This window comes from Typopeltis vanoorti, chromosome 15 (genome assembly GCF_054136105.1).
Source record: "Typopeltis vanoorti isolate ZY-2024b chromosome 15, IOZ_Tvanoo_1.0, whole genome shotgun sequence".
NCBI lineage: Eukaryota > Metazoa > Arthropoda > Arachnida > Uropygi > Thelyphonidae > Typopeltis > Typopeltis vanoorti.
In genome coordinates, this window is record NC_143563.1 from 47,479,976 (window position 1) to 47,505,369 (window position 25,394).

At 36.4% G+C, this 25,394-nt stretch overlaps 1 protein-coding gene across 1 annotated transcript in view; it reads right to left on the minus strand.

The window, feature by feature from the left end:
• BHD (folliculin) overlaps window positions 1-25,394 on the minus strand; it is a 175,974-nt gene that overhangs the window by 105,129 nt on the left and 45,451 nt on the right. Inside the window, exon 5 of the mRNA XM_090405342.1 lies at window positions 8,790-9,054. Coding sequence (XP_090261468.1) covers window positions 8,790-9,054 — 265 coding nt within the window. The remainder of the gene's footprint in view (window positions 1-8,789; window positions 9,055-25,394) is intronic.

Here is a 25,394-nt window from a genome sequence, read left to right on the forward strand (position 1 = left end):
CAAGGTGACAAATGTCTTGGACAAGGGAGATGTAGTGGTATACTTAGATTTTGCAAAAGCTTTTGATAGACTGCCACATGACAAGCTGTTAAATAAACTGAAACGGATGAAATTGGATAACAGACTTCTGAGTTGGATTGGTGACTAGCTATTAGATAGGTATTAGAAAGTTGTATATGGAGGTGCAGTATTCCAAAAGATGAAAATCACTAATGGTGTGCTGCAAGGGTCTGTATTGGGACCACTGTTGTTCAATTTGTGTATTAATGATATTGGGATAGGTTTAACTGACAATATGCTGCTTATCATCTGACATGTAGACACACTGAATCAGTTTAAGATGAGTTTCTAACTCCATGGAGGTCAGATGTTAATAATAATAATGTCATGATTGAGTTAGACAAGGGAAATGAATACACCATATATTTCTGAACATTACTATAGCTTTTGAAAGGATTCAGAATCGAAGCTGTTGCATAAATTGGAGGATATGGGATTAGATAAATTACTAGTTTGGATAAGAGAATGGCTGAGTGACTGATATCAAAGAGTGATATGGGGGAATGCGAGTCTACACTAAGGTGACCAGTGGTATATCCCAGGGATCAGCACCTAATCCACTGTTATTCAATCTTTGTATATTATGATATTTAACTCGTGACATACAATTATATGCTGATGATGCAAAAATATGCAGGTTAATCAGAAATACAAGTCACATGCAGCATTTGAAGAATGATTTGAACAAGCCGGAATTTTTGTTATGTAACAATGGCTATCAGTTCACTGTTAGTAAATGTAAAGTTATGCACTTTGGTGTACCAATGGCATATTATATCAGCAGGATTATGACAGCAGGAACTAGAAACAACTGACCAGGCTAAGGATCTTGGAGTTTTAGTAAATAGGAAGTTGAATTTCAGAGGCATATATAGCAAATACAACTCAGAGGATAATTGCAATGCTGAAATGAATACCGACATGTAAGAATAAGAAAGGTGTTTTGTCTCTTTGAACTACTGTGTGCAGATTTGGTCTTCTGGTTTCCAAGGTGATGCAGATACAGTGGAGAGGATGCAAAGGAGACTTAAAGATATCAGGATATGGAATGTAGATTATGTTTGTGGACTGCAGACATTAGTAAACAGAAAAAGAAGGGGGGGGGTTGATATGATAGAGACCTACAAACTTCTGAAAGAGTCATACAGCTTACCAGGAGATTGAATTTTTCATTTTGTGGAAGGTGGGGAGAGAACAAGAGGGCATCCATGAAAGTTGAGAATGAATGCAGTCAAGAAAGGGGTAAGAGCTAGATTTGATTTTTCTATCATAGAGTGGTGCATGACTGGAATGACTTTCCTTTAGAAGTTATGAGTGCAGATAGCATAAATGAATTCAAGGGAATGTATGTCATGGTGTGATTGATGTGTGGCCTTCCTCAATGAATCCCTAAATCACTGGAAGTTTCTTATACAGTATAGTACAAAAAAAAAAGAAAAAAGTACTGTTATATACTGTTAGACTGCACGTACATTAATAGAGGAGCACATGTAGAGTCTACACCATTACATTTAGCTGTAGCAATGGTGTTGACGTTGGAAGAAAAGACGTTTATTGGTGGGCATTATTTTCATTCACACAGAGTTGGTAAAACAAATGGTCCAAGCTTAAGAGATGTTTGTGAGTAGTCTGTTCATCGCCTCCATAAGCATGCCCACGGCAATAGTGTTGTCATCATCACCTTAATCAAGAGGTTCTAATGTACTATGAGTGTTCTGCCTCAATGCAAAGAGCATTTGGGGAGACACGAACTGTTAACACAAATGAGAATCACAGGTGTGTGTGTGTGTGTGTGCTGGAGCAAGTGTTACAGTCTCTGAAATGTGGTCAATGCCAAAAAAAGCAGTAAAAGTTGGGTGATTAGGGCAGTCACTACAGAGAATACTTAAGGTGCTGGGTGTCTTTATGTACATCACTGAGGTGGGTCAGTGTTTAACAGCAATGAATTACGATGCATGGCAGGAATACGAATACTGTGCACATATGCAGGTCTATGAATATCCATTATTCCTCCATAATGTCTGGTTCTTGGATGAAGTGCATTCCCATCTAATCAGTCATGTAAACAGATGAAACTACAGGTTTCTTGGTTTCTCAAGACCTGAATTTGTCCAAGAGAAATCTCTTCATGGTGAGAAGGTCACCGCAAGGTGTGTGATTTCTGGCCATGGCATAATTGGGCCCTACTTCATTGAAGAGGTAGATGTAACCATGACCTTGAATGTGAATGCTACATTGAGAATGCCTTAGTTCCATTCACCCAAGATTTGCATAGGATGTGTCTTGCAAAAAAAAAAAACATGTTTGTGAGCAGTCTGTTCATCAGACTGTGAAGAATAATCTCCTGTCATTAATGCTCTATTTGACCAAGATTCCATCAATAGTTGTGGATGTACATTTGCCCAAGATTTGCATAGGATGTGTCTTGCAAAAAACATGTTTGTGAGCAGTCTGTTCATCAGACTGCGAATAATTACATATCATCAAGTGTAAACATATATTTCTTTGTTAATAAACCCATTTACTCCATAACATATATTGTTGTGTTATTCAGTACTGTTTTTTTTGTGCCATACTGTTGTAATAATAATAATAAGGATAACATTCTTGTATAACAATATTACTCATTAGGACAATGAAACAAAATTAATTTTGGTTTTACTTCATTTTGCTATTAAAATGGCTTAAATAAAAATGACCTGATTAATTTTAAGTAAGCAAATTTCATTAAATTAAATACTAAATTTCATCATGGGGAATCCTTTTTAATCATTTTCTCAATAAAAATGACATAAATATAATGAAAAAAAAAAAAAAAAGAATTATCATTTAAATTTTGTTTTTTGTCAATAAAAATGGAGTAAAAAAAAAAGTAATTTCTCTTGTGGTATCTTCGGATGAAGGATTGTATGGGTAAGTAGGATGTCTAAGAATAGTCCAAGAACTAAGATGTTTAGCAACCCTCCTTTTCCATGGTGAATTGAATTTGCAGCTGCAGACTGTTGATTTATTGTAAGAAAATGGTTAGTTCATTTGTAGACTGAGGCCAGATAGGAAATATATCATCTATGCAGCATGGAGGTATGACGATGAATGGTGAAAAACAAAATATCCTCCAGTCGGCACATCATCATCAGTTTCTTGATATGTACCAGGGGTGTTCAGGTTACTATAGCAGCACTATGTGATAAGTTTACATTATTATAAATCTCCTATCTACATATTTTCTTGGAAGACCATGCACCATCTGTCTCTGTCTGTGCACAGATGGTACATGGTGTCTTCCAAAAACACATAAAGACTGCTCTGTGATACCCATTGTGACCTATATTGACTCTTATAAAAAGTGCAGCAAAACTTTCCCATTTATGAGGTGTATTGACGAGCGAGAAGGTGAAGATTGTAAGTCTCCTACCACGTGATGATAGAGGTAAACTGAGGAGGAGAGCATTGCCAGCTTGAGTCTATGCTTGGGTTGTGCTGAAAGAATGATGTAGGATTTGTGGATCTGTGGCCTGTATTTGACAGAAAGAAGGATTTGTACAATGCTGATGGACTGCATCTAAATGGTTTTGGTGTTAGGTGTCTAGAGAGCTTTGTTCACCGAGTTCCACAGATGATCTGAAAGACATGAATTGCAAAATTAGTACAACGAATGCAGATCAAGTGATTATTATGGGGGACTTGGACTATGGAGATATCGACTGGAATGAAGAACAATCACTTGGCAGGAAAGAAATGGAATTTATACCTACTGAGAGATAATTACTTGAGGCAGCATGTGGAGGAGACTAGGGGTAAGAGAGTATTGGACCTGATCAGAAGAGCTATCCATAACCAAGGTGACCACATTGTGAAAGTGACTGATTGGTGAAAGTGACCATGCAGTCTTGACTTGGGAGACTGTACAACATGCGGAATATTCTGTCAACAAGGGGTATATGTGGAACTACAAGGTAGGTAATTATGACAAGCTTAGGAAGAAGCTTAAATCAGTGCCATGGCATAAAACACTGCAAGAGGATGTTAGTAGTGCATGGGATATAGTTAAGGGTTATCTAGAGAAAGCAATATTAAATTGTATACCTAAGATAAAGAGGGTTAATCAGGTAGGAGTTAGATGAATGAGTAATATCATTAAGCATGAACTGCAGAAGAAGAAAATAGTGTGGAGAGTATATAAAGAGAAAGGTAACTAGCATGGCAAGAAAGGCAAAATCAGATTATGAGAAGAATCTAGCCAAGCAGGCCAAATGAAATCCCAAAGAGTTCTTTCATTATCTGCTTCGGTCACCTCGAGACCGAAGCAGATAAAATAGTGGAGTTACTGAGTGACCACTTTGCAAAGGTATATCATCCTAGTGAGGTCACGGCTTTAATATATGTGACAGATACTAATATGGGAACAGAGGTGGATGAATTGGAGGTTTTTAGAATATTGCAGAATCTCCATGTAAATACAGCTGTAGGATTAGATGGGATATCAGCTCAGGTTTTGTGAGAATGTGTAACAGAACTGGAAATACCTCTGACTAGGCTCTTTAATTTAAATCTCAGCTATGGTAGAGTTCCAAGGGAATGGAAAGAGGACAAATGTCAAGATGGTGAAAAATTGGTCAAAAACAGAATTCAAGAATGGGTGAATGAAAATATGATACTGGATGAGGGGTGACATGGCTTTGTGAGGGGTTGGTCATGACTTAGTAATTTACTAAGGCATTATAGCAGAGTTGGATAAAGGAAATGGCTACACGATGATTCTGCTGGATTTTGCAAAGGTATTTGACAGAATACCACATGGAATTCTGTTAATGCAAATTAGAACAAGTGGGGATAGGTAAGACACTGGTTATGTGGATAAGAGCATGACTGCTGGAAAGATAATCAAGAAGTAGTATACAAAGGAGCAGAATCCAGGTGAAAAAACAGGTGATTAGTGGTGCAAGGCTCAGTGCCAAGACCACTACTATTTAATTTGTATATAAATGATATAGAAAATAACCTGAAAGGAAATATTCACTTGTTTGCTGATGTGAAGTTAGGTAGAGTATCAGTTAATCAAGGCAATGTGGATAACCTGCAGAATGATTTAAATAGGCTGTCAGCATGGATAAAATTTAATGCGTATCAGTTTAATGTCGAGAAATGTCAAGTTATGCATTTTGGGATAATAGATTACAAGCCATGTATCACACTGATGGCACTGTACTCCAGAAAATAGATGAAGCTAGAGATTTAGGGATGGTGGTAGACAGAGTTATAGTTTAGAGGACATATTGCTAAGGTAGCCCATAAGATTACTTGGTATGAGAATACTTGGTATTACTTGGTTTCCTTATCTCTTGAATAAAAATATGATACTGGATGAGGGGGTGACATGGCTTTGTGAAGGGTTGGTCATGACTTAGTAATTTACTATCTTTTTTATAAGTAGAAATTGTTAATACTCTTTATAAAGCCTTGATATGCCCACATCTGGATTACTGTACTCAAGTCTGATCTCCTGGGTTTCTTGGGAATGAGGAAGAGTGGAGAGGATTCAGAGGCGAGTGACTAAGATGGTGAGTGGTCTGTGAAATGTTCCCTATGAAGATAGATTGAGGATGTGTGGATTGCAGAAGTTGGTGAATAAGAGAAAAAGAGGGGATAATATAATAGAAACATTTAAGTTGCTTAAAGGGTTTTATAGGATACATGCATGGAAAATGTTTCAGTACTTTAGAGTGAACAGAACAAGGGGGGGGGGTCAATCCCTGGAAGTTGAATAAAGGTGTAGTTAGTAGAGGTGTGAGACCTAGATTTTTTGATTGGAGAATTGTGAATGAGTAGAATGGTTTGCCAGAGTCAGTTGTGAGTGCTTTGTCTGTTAATGGGTTCAAGGAGAGGTAATATAGATTGTGTGGATAGTTTGGTCTCCCATAATAAATGTTTGGATTCCATAGTGGTGCCTGCACAATAACAATAATACATTTGACATTCCAGACACAATTCCTCAAAAAGAGCAACAGATATTTCCCTACAATCTTCAGATATTCTGGTAAGCTTTAATATAATCTCAATTTGCAAACAACCCTACAATCTAAATTGCTTGTTCATTTCTCACTGATGACAGGTTGTTTTCAGTGCAAAATACCTGTCACTAATTTTCAATATCATTACTGATTTAACATATTTTTATACATATTTTTGCCGGCACAACTGGCAGAGTGGCTACTGTATCCACTCTCTAACCAACAGGCTGTGGGTTTGAATCCAGACATGGGCATTGATTTGTAACTGAGTTTAGGTGGGAAATGAATTTCATCACCCAGTGTGAGACCACTGTCCTGCTTATTGGAGGCCTGACGTGCTTGAAAAAAAATTCCATGTTTAGACTCTAGATCATAGTTTCTGGACCAGGTAAAAATAGATAAATAAAAAATACAAAAAAAAATTCATATCAATAAAAAATTATATAAAAAAATCTTTAACCCATCCACGATATGAATGTACTATAGGTTCACAAATAAACCTCTCATGGGTTGGGAGCTACATAAAAACTCTTATAGTATGTCACAAATATCATGAAAGCTACTGAGGTGTATAACCTGTATGTGGAATTCACATAAAAATAAAAAAGAAGACTTCTTGCCCTACAAATGTTCTAATATGATAAGTATACTATAAGTATACTTTTGTGTATGGAATTCACATTACAAAAAAATTACAGGGCCTACTGATATGTTTTCACCTTCTATGCTGTTTCCTCATTAAGTGTAATCGAATACTTTAATTCTTCAAAAACAATCACACTTGAAAACTGTTTAAAAAAAAAAAAAAAGAAATAATAAGAAATAGCCTTGTAAAATCTCACATGAATGTTGTTGTGTCATATTTGTTTTTACAAGTTTTGTCTGAAGTAAAAAAAAAATAAAAGGAATTATCATTACCATTGTTTATAAAAATACAATTTTATTTTGTATGTATGATATAATTCTATTACAAAATTTTATGTTATTCAAACTGGTACTGCATGAGTTGTGATGTCAGCATATCTCATGGTTAACGTGACTCAGAAATGGGAATCTCAGGAGATGAGCATGCTAGTACTAGGTGCAAGACTTGAGGTATAAAAGTTTTTGCTTCAAGAAGGAAGCTTGTCTCTTTCTTCTCTCGGATCATCACCATGTAAAGATGATGATCAAGAGAAGATCTGCGCATGTTGTCGCTGAGAGGTTGGCAGTAAGGAGAAGGATTCATTGATAGGAAGGACATTCGTAGCCGGCCAAGTTTGTTCACATTGCCTGGGAAGGAATTCTGAGAAAAGGGGAATTGGTATCAAGACAAAGAAATCGGCAGGAAGTGAGAAATAGGAAGACACCCGGAAGGAGAAGAACATTATCGCTCAGATAAAGAAATGAACAAGGACTGTCCTGCAAGAATGAATTCTATGGACAATAGTTCACCCAAAAATACCTAGGAGAATGTATAATTGCTCCTGGACAATTCAAGTAATGCATTCTTGTTCCCTATTCAGTTGTGTAAATGTCATATTGTTTATGATACTTTCAAATAAGTGCCTAATACAAATCAATGGACAGTTATGTATAGTGAAATATACATAACATAACAGTCCATTGTTAATGTTAAGTGAGCTCGCGCTTGTTATGTCTAAGTGTTTATTAGTAGAAATGGCTTTTAAACTGTACTATAGATGGGATATGAGAAAGGATTCTTAGGATTTTTGGAAAACTAAGTTCATGATAGATTCACATGGAATGCTTTTTACTGGTCTTTTCTTGTACCTATGTTTATATTATAGTTAAATTAAGCATTTTGAAAATATAATGAGCTTCATTAATTTTTGTGAAAAAACACAGTGATGCTAAATGTTAATGCACTAATCCCAATAATTTAAGAATCTGAAGGTATCTAAAGCCAATGAAGGATAAAGATTTGAGTTTATGTTAACTTATAAGTTTAAGCCACTGACACGAGAGTATTGATTAGGTGAAAAGAGGAATAACTTTTATTTTATTACAGTTTAAGACTCTCACATATTCACACTCATTTAATTAATTTATGCAAGTAATAAACAAATAAATAAGTTAAAAGTGAGTGAACGAGAGTGAGACAAAGTAACATAATAAAATAAAAAGGTTATAACAAAAGGCACAGATAAAATAGTTGTAACAAAATGGGGCAGAAATTAAGATTATAACAGACTGTTATATTGGATGATTTGCTGAAGCAAATTTTCTTTATAATAGCATTGTATCCATGGCACTAGTTGTATAATAAATACAACAAACAAGGTTTAAGTGATTATATTTTATTTAACAATACCATGAACATTCATTAATTACATCTGAACTGCCTGTGGTAAGCTTTATTTATTTTTTAAATTGATATTTATTTATTTAAATGTTACTTCAAGAAATTTAAGGTTAACTGAAATTTCAATTAACTTTAAATTCACAGATCAGGAAAACTGATATCGCAAGCCTGTTGAGAAATAAACAAGAAATATAACCAATACTTTTTTTTAAGCATATTAGCTAAAATTTCTTAGTCAACAGAGAATTTTGTCATTATTCCAAAGTTTTTTAGATTTAAGAAAATTGAAATTATTCCCAACTAATTCATGATTTTAACCAAGAATTAAAATACTTCAAATAAGTAAATGCGCATCACCAAGGAAATCGAGCATACTAGACTGACTATATGAAAGGACCTCATTTAATATTTACCTTCTTGTCTTTCCAAATCAATAACTGTGTCCTCACTAGGAAAGCCCTCCATTAACCTTTCCTTTATGCGACTGGCACCAGCTTGCAAGATCCAGGTGAACCACAAATGTAAATATGGAAACACATCTTTATCATTTGTTAATTCTTTTATAGATCGTGCTTTTACATTACCTCTCTGACGTCGAAAATTATCTGGAGTCATCCTTGTGACACTATTCAAACGAACAGCACGCTGGGAGGTTTCAGACTGTTCAGTGTCATAAACCTTTAGCAAAAATCAAATGAAAAGTTAATATCTTCAAAAAAAAATTTGAGAGTCTAAATGGCATTTTACAACTTATGATTACCATACTTTTTTGATCAATAACATACATATTTCATACAGCATAATGTGTTTCTTAAATGTCAACAAAATATATATGCATATTATTTGACAACACCACAGCACAACTTGCTTTTTTTATGTGTAGACAACCAAATTTTGCTAGAGGTTGAACAAGTATTGTGTTTAAATACTCACAATATCTTGATAAGATAAAAAAAAAAAAAGAGACTAATTTTTGAACAGGTTAGTGACAGCGAAATGTATACTAAAATTCAAGAATGGAATGCATTCATCTTTTTTTGAGGATTTGCAGTTTTTTAATTATTTTTCTCTGAGAAATTTTTTATTCTTTGATCTATCAACCTAACTATGTGCAAGAAAACATTGAAATTTGATTTATCTATCAGCTATCTGTGTTTTATACATAACCAATATATCATATGAGTGTGATCCTTCCTATAATGCACAGCAATATACATATCCAAAAGGATGTGTACTGCACACATTATAGGATAGTTGCTATGGTAATCTGAAGTGAAGTCACCTGGCTTTCATACATAAGTAGCTAGCATAGTTGTGACATTACTTCGCATACAAACTTATTTGATCATGTTTAGGTAAAGAATAAAAACAAAAATAGAATTTCTTGTCAAATAAAATTTAGAGTATTTGGCATTAAACTTTAACTAAAGAAAACAAATTTTTAACACTAAAATAAATCTGTATCATATATATAACTTATTATAACACTTCAAAAGTGGATTTGACAAGCACCATACAGCTATTTGCTGATGATGCAAAGATAAGTAGGGTAATCAGGAATGCTACTGATATGCAGTACTTGCAAAATGATTTGAATAGGAATTGTGGGCATGTGAAAATGGATGTCAGTTCAATGTCAGTAAATGTAAAGTCATTCACTTTGGTGTGATTAGATATCCAGTGTCATATTATATTGGTGGGATTATGCTCGAAGAAACTGATGAAGCTAGGGATCTTGGAGTGTCAGTAGATAGGAAGTTGAAGTTCAGGGGCCATGCAGCAAAGATTGCAAATACAACTCAAAAGATAATTGCAATGCTGAAATGAATGTTCACATGTAAAGATATGGATGTCATTTTGTCTCTTTACAAGGCATTGATAAGACCTCACTTGGACTATTGTGCACAAGTCTGGTCTCCTGGTTTTTGTTGTGATTCTGATATATTGGAAAGTATGCAAAGGAGTGTTAAAAATTATATCAGGATTATGGAATACTGATTATGAATTGAGACTGCAGATTGAGAATTTGTAGACTGCAGACACTAGCAAATAGAAGAAAGAGGGGGTGATATGATTGAGACTTACAAATTTCTGAAAGAGTCATACAGGATTTCAGTTGATGGAATTTTTAAATTTATTGAGGGTGGAGAAAGGATAAGAGGGCATGCTTGGAAGCTGAGAATGAATGCCGCCAAGAAGGGAGTGAAGGCTAGATTTTTCTCTCCTAAGGTGTTGCATGATTGGAATGGATTGCCATTGGATGTTGTGAGTGCAAGCAGTGTGATTGAATTCAAGAATAAGTATGATAGCTGGTGCATGTAGTATGTGGCCTCCCTCGATGAGTCCCTGACTCCCTGGAGATCTCTCTCAAGAATAATAATAATAAGTGCTATATAAAAGTAATATTTCCTCCCATAAAAGAAATATGATATAATTTGTTTAAGAGTTGTTTAATATTATGGCATTAAAATTAAGCAATGAACACCAAGAAATCAAGCAAAAAATCAATTCCATTGCCTTTCATGTGAGATCAGCTAATTCACATCCACTTGAAATACTCAATAATGACCCCTCATCTTCAAAATGGAACATTAACCCAAGTTTTTCAATAGAGGGACATGGGAGTTTTTCCCCCAGAGTACTACTGAGATAATTTAAAATGAAAATGGCACAATGTATCAATGGTGTTAAAAATGAGTACATATAAAATTGAGTATCTCACACATTTTTCATCAGTATAGCATGTACAAGCATTTCCCCTAGTTTTTCTTAAGTGTGTATATGCCAGAAAATATTGTAGTTTACTCATTGAAGGTAAGAACAAAATTATAAAAATAATTGGCAAACCAGAAATTTTTCAGAGGTAATCCTTTTGAAGTAATTAATGATGCTATTTGACTAACAAATTCTTGTGACAAACCTCTGCTTCTTAATCAGAAAGAATTCTGATCTTTCCATGTCCTGACTACCTGTTTGCTTCTAACTCAATTGTTCCAATTTTCAAGTAATTTTCACACTGCAAAAGAAAAACCAAACTTTGCAAAATTTATGACTATAGTGTTAAAACAAGAATTATATATATCTTTGAGGAGTGTGTGCGAGATATAACAGTAACACAATTAAGATCTCAGGACTAATGTTTTGATTACTGTTAACTTTCTTCAAACCTGTTGTATTATTTGTCAGGTCTCCGATATAATGAGCTCTTCCATTTCAGTCTTTCGAATCATTCCAAACTGTAGCAATCTATCTATATATTAGTCTATTCTGAGTACTTTGTCATTTTTATTTCTTTTGCTAATATTTCAACTCTAATTCTTTTTTTTAAAAAAATAGAAGAATATCAGTAATAACATTAGAGTATAAAAAATCCTGATGAAAACTGAGAGTGTTCATCTGAAACAAATCATTAATTATTAGGGTAAAAATATAATTGTAAGTAAACTATAACATTCAATGTTATTCAAAACTACTATCTTAACAGTTATAAGGTAAAGTTATCAAACTTAATACATGAGTAAACTTAAGTCATTAGCATAATAAGAGTAAAAAAAAAAAGTGACAAATATAAGAAACTATTTATTTCAAGAATTAATCTCTCTGAAACATAAAAATTAAAGAGTTATATTACCTTCTTGAGAACTGGTTTCATTTCACTCTTTTGATACTCATATACCTCATTATCTCTTCTCATACATTGGTATCCGAAACCCAAGAACAAACACTATTTCTGAAATTACAACTGCAAATTCAGATGAATCAGCTTGTGGCAATTTGTATCATATTTTCGAGTAGAAAGTGGTATACATACATATCTTTGAATCATGCACAAAGGGTCACATGGTAGTACTCAACATGATAAAAGGCTGCACTAAGCAAATTGTGTTTGATGGAATAAAGTTGCAAACTTGGATGTCTTGTAATGTCAAGCACATCATCAAGATGATTTCATGCAGGGAAGAATTATTAGAAAGCTTGACGTAGGCCACAGAATTACTGATATTGCCAGAGTTTGGAATCTCACACAGTGCTGTATCCACGCTCTGGGCAGTATTTCAAACCAAAGGAATGTGTTCCAGATGTTTTCTGAGAGATTGCGCTAGCTCTACCACAGAGCATGAAGACAGATTTTTGGTTGTAACAGCAAAATGCAATCAAAATACCATGGCAGGTCAGCTTGCAAGTTGGCTCCATTCAATCACAGGTACACAGATATCTCAACAAACTGTGGCAAGATGTGTGCAACAAATAGGTCTATAATATGTCCAAAGGCCTATGGTTTGCTTCCCTTTATCCACAGCTCATAGTAGAGAATGTTTTCATCGGGCTTTATCCATAAAAATTGTACAAGACACCAATGGGCTAATGTACTCTTTACAAATGAAAATGGTTTTAGTCTTTCCTCCGTTTCTAGATGACTTGATCTGGCATGAAAGTGGTACTGCTTACCATCATGAGAATGTTCTTGAAAGGGATAGATATGGCAGTGCTTCGGATATGGTGTAGGGAGGCATTATGCTTAATAGATGCACCGAGCTACAAGTACTGGAGAAAAGGGAGTATGACTGGTGAACAATATTGCAACGAAGTTCTTTAACATCATGTTTGATCGTTCCGTGATATTGTAGGTAAAGAATTCATTTTTATGGATGACAATGCCACACTATATTGTACACAAGTTATTTGGAGATACTTCTGGAAACTGAGGATATTAATCGAATAGAGTGACCAGCACTGAATTTGTCTGTCTCTGTTTGAGTTCCTATTGCCATCAACCTGCTGAACATTCCAATTCCTTGTTTCCTTTATTTCTTTCAATCTGATTTTCTGTAGTCAAATTTTCCAAATAGTGAAGTCAATTTCCTCAAAAACAGCAATATTCACAATTTGAACTGGCTTTCCTTTTTCCACTTACACTGATTTAGTAGATGGTGATACTGTGGCATTTTCTACTACAAATCATTTGAAATTATTCGGGTAACTACCAGATAATTCTAATTAGGTTTCAAATAGTCTTGTTCTCTTTTTCTTACACTTAGAAGCAATGCTCCTTCTAAGTGTACTCTGGATATTTATCCTACAGGCAGTTCAGATCACAATCTAGTGTTGATCTCCCCCCCCCCTCTCCCACGGAGCAACACTCACACAGCCACTCTTGTCCATATGCTGTTCAATCATTCTGCACTGAAACAATTCTTACATGTATTTGAATTCTTACATGGATGAGAATTTCAAATGGAAACATTTGAAATTCTCATCCAGCTTTAGGGATCCAAGAAATATGTCGATACTGTTAAAGAGAAATGAAGCATGTTATAACTGGCTTTTATTGAAATCTTTCTTTCTCTACTGCCTATGTTCAAGCTCAAAATAACTGAATGTAAATTACCATTAAAACTGATAATCAAAGGACCAAAAGCAGGAAACTCTTATGTCTAAACAGCCATGCTTTCTTGTATTTTGACAAAGCTACTTGCTGTAACTTTTGCCAAACGTACTTCTGCAACTTTAGCAGTCAGATAATTCTGCTAAAATTTTTACTTCATATTCCTCCAATTCTTGCATTAATGTCTTCCTACTATTCCAAACTTGAAATGTTCCTTTCTTCCTTTTTCATGAGATAGAGAGCAGAAGAGTCCTGTCTGATCAAAAAAAGGCTCTATGTCCGGATGACGTTTTTCCAACTGTTCCGAAGTTTGTTTTATAGCTGACTATTATTTAGGATCATCTTTTTATACTCTCCTATTCTACTGGTATTTATTTTGCAGGTTGAAAATTACTTCATATTCAACCTATTCTTAAATATAACAAATCATTACTATCATGACCCTCCAGTACAGTAACATCCCCACTCTCCTTTGAATCTGATAAAACAGAAAGATCAGTTATTCAACACCTCTCTACTGTTGTCCTTTCTGTTTTCTCTCTCCCTCTCTTCATGTATTTCCTAAAGAGAATTAACTTTAGGTTTTCAAATTCAATGCTAACAAGGGCCATAAATTGTGTAGTGAGCTCCAGAAAGATAAGTGCTATTTTGAGTAATAATTGGTAACATTTCATGAATTTTAGTGTTGTACTATTTATTTTTGATAACAAAGTATATCTGCATGATTTTTTTAGTCGAAATTGCCTTCTTTAAATATAACAATGGTGGTACTTACGAGGTCAACCATATGGGGATCGACCAGTGCGACTAGGTGAGTGCTGCGAAAATCAAGTAGCATTAATGACATAGACTTTTCAAAAAATAATTCCATGTTGTAAGTGTAATATGTATGCAATGGCAGTGTAAGAGATGTGTTTGTTGTTTGTGGAGAGAGAGAGAAAGAATGGGAGATGAGAGAAAGTATGGATTTGTAGGAAGTGTGATATATTATGACCACTAGGCAATGAATGCGAAACAAACTGAAATATAGAAGATGGCATATATGAAAGAAACAGAAATGAAATGAAAGCTAGTGAAACTGAGGTAGTAAAAGAATGTGGAAGTGAAAGAAAGTATGAATGAGGAAACGGAAGTAAGGTACGGCAGAACGAAAGGTATCAAGACTGAGGGAGTATCAGAGAGTGAAATTGTTGGAATGCAAGATTTGAAAATTTGAAAAGTTATTGAAAATGGAAAAAAGAGTAAAAGAGATGACAAGTGATTCCAGAATAGCAGTATATGGAGATTCCATAGTTAGAAGGTTAGTTAATGAGAGAGTTCATAAGGTCTGCTATCCAGGAGAGAGAATGAGTAGGATAATTCAGGTGTTGGACATGAAGAAGAAATGAGCAAGAGAGTTAGTAGTGATTGTGGGGAAAAATTATCTAAATGGATATCTAAGGAGGTTATTGAGAACAGTGAAAGATAATAGTGTAGTGGGAAAGGTTGTCAGTGTGTTGTAGAGGCATGACAATAATGAGCTGTGATGAAGAGCCAAAATCATGAATGGTATGCTAGCAGAGCTGTGCGAGGAGAAGGGAGTACATTTGTGGAATATGGCATGTGTTTGTGGGAAGAATGAAATTATACAGGCATGATGGGTTGCATCTGAATGGCTTTGGAGTGAGTGCAGAGGAGAAAGTGTTGCTGGATGGAAGCATAGAGTGTGGAAGTACAGTGTGTGATGCGTGCAAGAGATCAGAAGCAAGAGATGAAGTGAAAAATCAGAAGTGGTATTAAATAGACAGAAATGCTTGGCAGTGAAAACAACAATAATGTGAGAGATGAAGAAAGAACAGGAATGCAAGAGGAACAGGGAAATTGGGAGGAGATCAGGTGGACAGAGAGATATGGCACAGGGAGAGTGGATGTTGAAAGTGGCAGTGAATGTGTGTATGAAGATGAAGTATGTTATGATATGGGTGGAGGAAGTTGAGACTGAGCATGAATATGCAGTAAATGGTGATAAAAATGTGATTTGGCAGGTGTGGTGGAAAAATCACAACCAAAAAGTGGCTTAGATAGGACTGGTGTAGATTAAATTCAGGTGTAGGTTATTAAACCTAAAAATGAATTACTGTGTTTTTTACAAATATCAGAATTATCAGAAATAAAGGAGATGAAATGGTTTCATTAAGTTTATTCACCCCAAAAATCATTGGAATAAGTGAAACATGGTTGAATGAAGATGATATTCTAACAGAAATAGAAATAGAAGGATACAGTATTTTTCATGAGGATAGAAAGGACAGGAAGGGAGGGAGAGATTGCCACTGAAATTGAGGGAATTATGTCCACATAAGTTAGACATTATTATTATTATTACGTAACACCTCCAGGGAGTCCAAAGAATCATCGAGGGAGGGAACCTACTCTACAACTCTTCACCAACTACAACTAACCGCAACTATACCAACGCCATCTACCCCCTACCACCACCACTACCAAAGACAATCTCAAACATCCATGCACATGGCAGGATTCGAACCCACAGCCTTTTGGCTGAAGAGAGCGGATACGCTAACCACTCGGCCAACCAGGCCGGCATTAGACATGAAAGAGAGAAATAGTGGTAATGATTATGAGGCAGTGTGGTGTAATGTGGAGGTTGACAAGAGGACATATTTAGTTGGATGTTGCTACAGGCCTGGAAATGTAGAGGGTGGTGATGAAGAAATGTATAACCAACTTGAATTAGCAAACAAAGGAAGGGTAATTAATTATGGGTGATTTCAATTAAGGAGGTATAGATTGGAATGAAGACAGCATTTGGAAATAAGGAAAATGAATTTCTTGAGTTTTTGAGAGATGACCATCTCAGGCAGCATGTAAAGGAAGGCATGTGAGGATCACAAGAGTTTTAGATCTGATCATTTCGTCAGAGGATGTAATTGTGAGCGGGGTTTCAAACTTTCCTCCAGTTGGTGAAAATGATCATGAAGTGATCATCTGAGTTGTGGCATATGCAGACTTTTGTGAGGAAAGCATATATGTGGAATTATAAGGCTGGCGATTGTGACAAGCTTAGGAGACAGCTTGGAGCTATAGCATGGAATGAGGAGTTCAGCAATAAGGAAATAAATGCTGCTTGGGAACTGACAAAGAAATACATAACAGCATCAATGTGTGAATGTATTCTGCAAGCCAAAAGGCTGAATAAGGTTGGTGTAAAATGGATGAATGAGGAGCTTAAGCATGAAATCTAAAAGAAGAAGAAGAAAGTACTTTGGAGCCAGTACAAGATGAATTATGGTAATAATTACTTACATGAAGAGTATAAGGAACAAGTCAGGAAAGTGACTCAGTACTAAGGGAAAAAAAGTGCAGTATGAGCAGAAATCGGCAAATCAGGCAAAGAAAAACCCCAGAGAGTTTTTTTAGATATGTGGCAATAGAAAGAAGCATAACCATGGTAAGCTGATGTCAATGGATGAAAATGGTAGAATGGTAACTGGTGCGGAAAACATTGTTGAGCTATTCAGTGAATAATTTATAAGGGTGTTTCATCCTGATCAGGGTGGATTCATGATGAACTTAAGTGTACAGGAAAAAAAAGAGGATGGCTTAATTGTGAGTGAGCAGGAGGTATTTGAGAAAATAAAGAACCTTGATGTCAATAAGGAGTAGAATTTGATGACATATCGTCACGCATCTTAAGGGAATGTTCCAAGGAATTCGCAGTAGCCATAGTATTAAACTAGTAGTATTAAACAGGCATGCCAATAGCATGCATGTTTAATAAGAGTCTTACAACAGCACAGGCTCAAAGGAAGTGGAAAGACAGCAAAATTGTTCCACTGCATAAAGGTGGTCGCAAGCCTGTAGCTACAAATTATAGGCCAATCTGTATATCTGGAGTTGTGATGAAGGTACTGGAGAGATTGGTGAAGTAGAATAAAATGGGTTGATAGAAGCAGTATTCTCTGTGATTGTCAGCATGGGTTTGTTAAAGGGAGATCATGTTTTACTAACTAACTTAGGTACTTGAACAAGGTGATAAATACCTTGGACAAGGGAGATGCATATACAGTGGTGGATTTTGCAAAAGCTTTTGATAGACTGCCACAAGACAAGCTGTTACATAAATTGAAACAGATGGGATTGGATAACAGACTTCTGAGTTGGATCAGTGACTGGCTGTCGGATAGGTATCAGAAAGTTGTATATGAGGGTGAAGAAACAAGAAAGAGGATGGTAACAAGTGGTGTACCACAGGGGTCAGTTTTGGGACTTTTGTTGTTCAATTTGCATGTTAATGAAATTGGGATGGGTTTAACTAATGATATGCATCTCTTTGCAGATGATGCCAAATTAGGCAGAGCAATGCAGAGTCAAGCAGATGTTATGGCCTTACAGGAGGACTTGAATAGATTGCATGAATGTGCAGGTAGGTGGAACTGTCAGTTCAATGTTACAAAATGTAAGGTTTTGAGATTTGGTAAGCAACAATGGGATGCAAAATATACACTTGGTGGGAAAACTTTAAAGGATGTAAAGAAGATGAGAGATCTAGGAGCGATTCACATTGCACAATTTGTGACTACATCACATCAGATAATGGCAATGATGTGGAGAACCCCTGACATGCAGAAATAGAAAGGTTATGATGGCATTGTATTAGCCCTTGATCAGGCCTCATATGGATTATTGTGCAGAGATTTGGTTGTGGGTTTTCATGGTTACGAGGATATGTTGGAAAGGGTCCAGAGAAGATTCACATAGGTAGTTAGTGGTCTTTGGAATGTGGAGTATGAGGACAGATTGAGAAAATGTAAGTTGCACAGCTTCGTGAATAGCAGAAGAGGGGAGGGATATGATCGAGACATATAAGCTAGTCAAGGATTGTTATCAGGTTGACATGGAAGAGATTTTCGATAGAATGGAAGAGGGGGAGGAGGTATAACAAGAGGCCATTGCAGGAAACTGCATAAAGAGGGTGTGAGGAGAAGGTTCTTTGCATGGAGAGTAGTTTTTGAGTGGAATGCATTGCCTGAGTGTGTTGTGAATGTGGACACATTGCATCAGTTTAAGGCAGAGTTGGTTGAGCATTATGTGTAATAGTGTGTACCTCCCATGATGAGTCTCTGACTCCATGGAGCTCAGATGATAATAAAAATAATTTATATTTTGCATTAGGTATTACTCTATTTTTGAATAACTATCAACTCTAAACAAATCACAAACTGTTCCAAGCAATGAATACTCTTCTCATGTTTGAGATGGAGTCCTTAAAAAGAGATTCCTAAAAATTCTTGACTCAGTACAGAAGAGAGCAATTAGGCTGATTAACGAGTTATTTCTCACCAATTCACTCCACTCTTTCCTATGGTTCAGTTTCAGCTGCTTACATTTCTACAGATATTTTTACAATTACTATTCACTGAAAGTGGCATCAGTGTTTCTCCTACTACCATCTAAATCTTTAAAACACATGCAACAAAACATCTCTTCATAGCTCAACTCTAAACTCACAGAACAATTTTTTTTTCCCTCTTTGTTCATTCCATCTTACCTCTGTTATTTGTTCACTCCCTACTTCTGTTATAGCCTTCCTTATCAACTTCACACAAAAGACATCACAAGTCCTTTATCATACCAGTGCCATGTGCAGACAAGTATAAGGAAGGGGAGGCTAAAATGTTCCATTAAAGAACATGTCAGAATATTATGAAATGTTATATTAAAGCAACCTGATATAACCACAACAAAGAACATATCTTAAAACCCTTTAACTTCCATGCTTCATCAAATTGTAATAATTTGTTCTTTTTTCTTTTAAGATATATAAGACATCTTGCCAGAGGTTTTGAAGAAATTCGAAGACACAGAGGTGCAGGCTGTCACCAAGTTCTTTGTGCTGCAAGAAAAGTCCGTGACTGAGATTCACCAGACTTTGTGTGAGACTTTAGGAGACTGTGCAGCAGCATTTTCAACAGTTTCCAGGTGGGTGGCCAAGTTTAAAACTGAGCATCCCGAGACAACAGATGCCCCCATGTCAGGAAGGTCTTCCACAGAGATCACACCTGAAAACATCAATGTAGTGCATGCAGTAATCCTTGATAATAGACGAATGCCAGCCGAAAAACTGCAGACTCTGGGGATATCCAGGGAATGAGTTGGGGTCATTATCCACCAACATCTGGACATGCAGAACCTCTTAGTGAAATGGGTTTCCAAATGTTTGAATGCCGACTAAAAGAATGTGTGCTGTGATCTCAAGGGATTTAGGGTCATTTTTAGAAATCAGGTGCAAATTTTTTTGATTTGTATTGTGACTGTTGATGAAACATGGCTTCATCACTATGATCAAGAGACACAAAGGTTCTCCACATTCAAAGAAGTTCTGAACCCAAAAGTCAGCAGGGACTGCTGGCATTGTTTTTTGGGATATGGATGATGTAATCCTTACCAAATACCTCAAAAAAGGTGAAACTGTTACAGGAACAGTTTATTCAATGGCTCTGAAGGAAAAACGCTGCAGGAAACTGAGCAGAGACATGTTGCTTTTGCAGGAAAATGCACCTGCTCACACTGCTTGTGAAATTCAATAGACAATACACATCTTATGCTTTCAATGTCTAAAATGCTTTCAAACTTATGTTTTCAATGTCTATTTGCTAGACCTGGCCCCATCAGACTATTTCCTATTCCCAAATTTAAAGAAACACTCAAAAGGAACCAAACTTACCACAGATGATGAAATCATATCTGCAGCCGAGGAATCATTTGTGCAACAAGACTTTTTTTTCTCAAAGGATTGCAAATGATGCAGCAGCATTGTAACAGGTGTATAACACTTCAAGGGGAATATGTAAAATAATGTGTAAGTAACATTGCTCTACCTCAATTCCTTCAAGGTGATTATCACAACTTTTCAGTTCACTCTCGCAGTTAAGGAAAAGAAAACTGCTGATGTGTTACTTGAAATGCTGGAGGTTTTAGTCCATGGGTCAAATGGAAAGGCTGTCCCAAACAATAGCAATGGATGGAAATAAAGAAGAGAAGGTGGTTCATTAAGTTTGAGCTGTTAGGAATGTTGATTGACAGCTGTTTGTGCATTTACAAGAACAGAAGGAAATGGATGATTTATGATAGCTACAGGAGAGCACTATCCATGATAATACCTATATAAAAGGCATAAAACAGAAATGGAATGTGTGAGAGAGAGAGAGAGAAAATAATTTGTTAAGTGGCATATCCGCTTCCGGAGAGCATACAGATCAATCAATTTAAAGAATGCTTTTGATGCAATAGAAATGTTACAAACAGCATTCTATGACTGGGCCAATTTGAAAATTATATAGGATTCCTCACTTAACACAGTTTTTAATAACATGCTTTACAAATTAACACAGTTAATAATAAACTGATACCAAAATTTATTGAACATGGGTTAAAAATTCAATTAACACAGCATTTTTGCTGGGAATTGTATTATTTATAATTTCAAAGGACACCCGACTTCATAAGCAGCTTCAGATGTGGTTACCATGGTGACAGAATGATTGCAAATCAGCTGCAGTTATCATGGCAACAGAATGAATGTACATGTAATGTGGGCATAGTAAGTATTATGGTTCAAACTGTCATTAAACAAGAGTGTGCTGACTAATTGTCTACTGCCTTATAGAAAAATTTTTATAAGGCAGTTTTGAGCTGTTGATACTTAAAAACAACTCATAGATATTGACCATAACCATGACTGCAGTATGCAAGCCTACCAGAATGTAAACAAAGCTGTGAGCTCTGCAAGATGTACATAGAAAATAAACATAAGTCAGTGCAAACTACATTGCCCAAATCTTCTTTAAGAAAATAACTTTCTGTTGTTTCAAGGATACTTGCGACATAAGACTGAATGATATAATCACGTAATCACAAGAAAGATATTTATTTAACCAAATATTTCGGTCTGGAAATAGCAGACCATCGTCAGTGGTATTACAAGAACAGTTTAAAAAATACAAGCTAGAATACTAACAATAGATCGTTAAAATTAGAACACGCTGCGTGATGTTATATCACTAAGTATGAAACAGAATATTTTGAAGTAGAAACATGATTGAATTTGCTATTTAAAAAAAAAAAAACAATTAATTAATGAGTAATCTTGATTAGACTTTCCCAGATTTTTGATATAGATATACAGTCATTACGATTCAGGTTGGGGCGATGGAGCAAGGCCTCCACGCTTTCCTTGAACAAACGTTCGAACCTATAATGGGATCTATGTAAGAGGTGAGTCCTGGACCAAAGGATGCTGTGGTCAGTTTCAATCCCATGTTGAGCCAATCCAGACTTTTCAGGTTTGTTGTGAAGAATGGATGATTGATGTTCTTGGATTCTTTTTTCAAGAGAACGTCCAGTTGGTCCAAAATATGAGAGATCACAGTTGCACGGAATTTGATAAACTCCAGGAAGAGATAAAGTTGAGCGTTTGTCTTTAGGAGAAAGAAAATGAGAAGACAATTTGTTAATAGGTGAAGTCATCAGTTTGGATAAAGACACAACTGAAAGACTTAAAACTCATTTTGCAAGACCTCCTAGATTTTATGGCCTTCCAAAAATCCATAATTATTATTATTATTATTGTTCCGAGAAACTCCAAGGAGTCGACAGACTCATCGAGGGAGGCCCTAACATCATGTCAAGAACAACTATTCGACACTCACACAGTATCTATCATACCTTGCCTTGAACTCATTCACGGTCGTAGCACCCACAACAGACTCTGGAAGCTTATTCCACTCATTCACTACTCTCCAAGTAAAAAACCTAGCTCTAACACCCTTGTCAACCACGCTCTTGCCCAGCTTTCATTCATGGCCGCTAGTCCTCCCACCACCAGTCATATTTTCAAAAATATCTTCTGGATCAATCTTATAGAAATCCTTCAGTAATTTGAATGTCTCAATCATATCACCCCTCCTTCGCCTATCGACCAATTTCTGCAACCCACAAATCTTCAACCTGTTCTCATATGGTTCATTCCACAGACCTGCTATCATTTTGGTCACTCGTCTCTGGATCCTCTTCACTTCCTCCCCATCATGAAGAAACCCTGGTGCCCATAACTGGGCACAGTAGTCCAGATGAGGTCTTATCAAGGCTCGATACGAGGAACAACAACTTGTTTGTCTCTGCATGTTAAAGTATTTTTCAGAAGCCAAGTGATTTGGTGAGCTGTTTTAGTCCCTTTTGTAATGTTCCCCCTAAACTTCAATTCCCTATCCACCAACACTCCCAAATCCCTGGCCTCATCAATCTCCTGGAGTACGGTTCCACCAATGCGATATACTGCTGCTATTCTTTTCACCCCAAAGTGCATAACCTTACACTTTGCCACATTAAATTGACATCCATTTTTCCTAGTCCAGTCCTCCAAACTATCCAAATCATCCTGTAAAATTTTGACATCCTGTGCACTCATAATTGCTCTACCCAACTTTGCATCATCAGCAAACAAGTGAACACTTCCTCTCAAATCCTTTCCTATATCATTGATGAACAAATTGAAAAGCAGTGGTCCAAGAACAGAGCCCTGTGGCACTCCACTAGTCACAAGCTGTCTTTTAGACTCCACTCCTGAATAAACCACTCTCTGGTATCTCTCCTTCAACCACCCTCCTATCCATCTCACCAACCCTATATCTATCCCTATCTGCTCCAGTTTACTGATTAGGGTTCTATGTGGTATCCTATCAAAAGCCTTGGCAAGGTCTAGTAGTATTACTGTAAACCCATTACCCCTATCCAGTTCAGCCATCACTGTGTTATAAAACGTGAGCAAGTTACAGAGGCATGATCTACCCTTCACAAAACCATGTTGTCCCCCATACAATATCCCATTTTCATCTATCCAATCCTGTATTCTTTTCTTGACTAATTTCTCTAAGACCTTGACAATGATTCCTGATATGCTAATCGGTCGGTAATTTACAACAGCAGTCTTGGAACCACCTTTATGCAGTGGAACTATTTTTCCCTCTTTCCACCCCCTCGGGACTAACCCAGACCCAAGACTCAAATTAAACAAAATGGTCAAGGGTACTGACAATTCTTTAGCTGCTTCTCATACAATACGAGCTGGTATACCATCCAATCCCACAGATGTATTAACATTGAGGTTATGCAATAGACTACTCACCTCCACTTCATTCACCACAATTCCCGTATAATCTACTGGTACGTTCGTTTCTGCAATGTCACCACCTGGATGATATATTTTTGCAAAGTGCTCACTCAGTAACTCAACTATATCAACTGATTCAGTTACCTCCCTACCATCGGCATTCTTTAAAATCATTCTGCCATGTATATTTTTCCTTTTACTTGCTACATATCTAAAAAACTGTTTAGGATTCTCTTTAGCCTGCATGGCCAATGTTCTTTCGTAATCGTTATTTGCTTTTCTTACCACACTCGTTACCCTTCTGGCCTGCGCTTTATACCGTTCATGTGCCTGCCGGTCACCTTTCTCCTTAAATTCCCTCCATAGTTGTTTCTTTTTTTGCAGCTCAAGCTTAATGGTGTTATTCATCCATTTAACCCCTAGTTGATTTATTATTCGGAATCTAGGTATACAGTCAGCCATTGCTTCATGCAAACACTTCTTAACTACCTCCCATGCACTATTGACTTCTAGTCCTTGCAGTTGTACATGCCATGGCACTGAACCAATCAAACTCCTAAGCTTGTCATACTTTCCAGCCCGATAATTCCACATGTACCCTGTCTTAATTGAAAATTCTACACCTTTTGCCACCTCCCAAGTCAAGACCCTATGATCACTCTCACCGATTGGTGGCAATGTGGTCATATTTGTTACAGCCAAATCCTCAGATGTAATTACTAGGTCAAGCACTCTCTGACCCCTAATATTTTCCATTACATGCTGTCGCAGATAGTTATCCCTTAATAACTGCATAAAATCCAATTCCTTCCTCCCGTGTGTCCTCTCCTCACTCCAATCAATGCGACCATAGTTGAAATCTCCCATAATAATCACCCTCCTTCCACTCATTTCTTCTATTTGCTTGTGCATACTGTCACCACCATCTTTTCCATCACCTGGTCTATAGCAGCACCCAATTGTATATTTAGTTCTGCTAGCCACAATCTCACACCAAATGGCCTCAAATGTGCTCTTTTCTCAATCCTGCAATTCAACTTCTATTCTTCTTGGCTGCAGCTCATCAGCTATCATCAACAATACTCCTCCCCCCATTTTATTCTCCCTGTCATTCCTGAACACACTATACCCATCACATTCAATCCCACTAGCTATATCATTTACAGTCAGCCATGTTTCACTAATACCAATAACCTGTGGTCTGGAAGTGCTAACCATGGCCAAAAACTCTTCCTTCATCATCATCATCATCATCAAATTCCTGCCATGTACCCTCAAGGGGTGTACAGGATATGACAGTACTACATGAAAAAATTACATCATTACTAACTTCCTATCTACAATTTTCCTCCAAATCAGTCTGTTACTTGTCAAGACTCCAACATTATCAGATCTTATATTTCTATCTTCTAAGGCACTTTGTACCACATCAATCCACCTATATCTTGGTCTTCCTCTGGG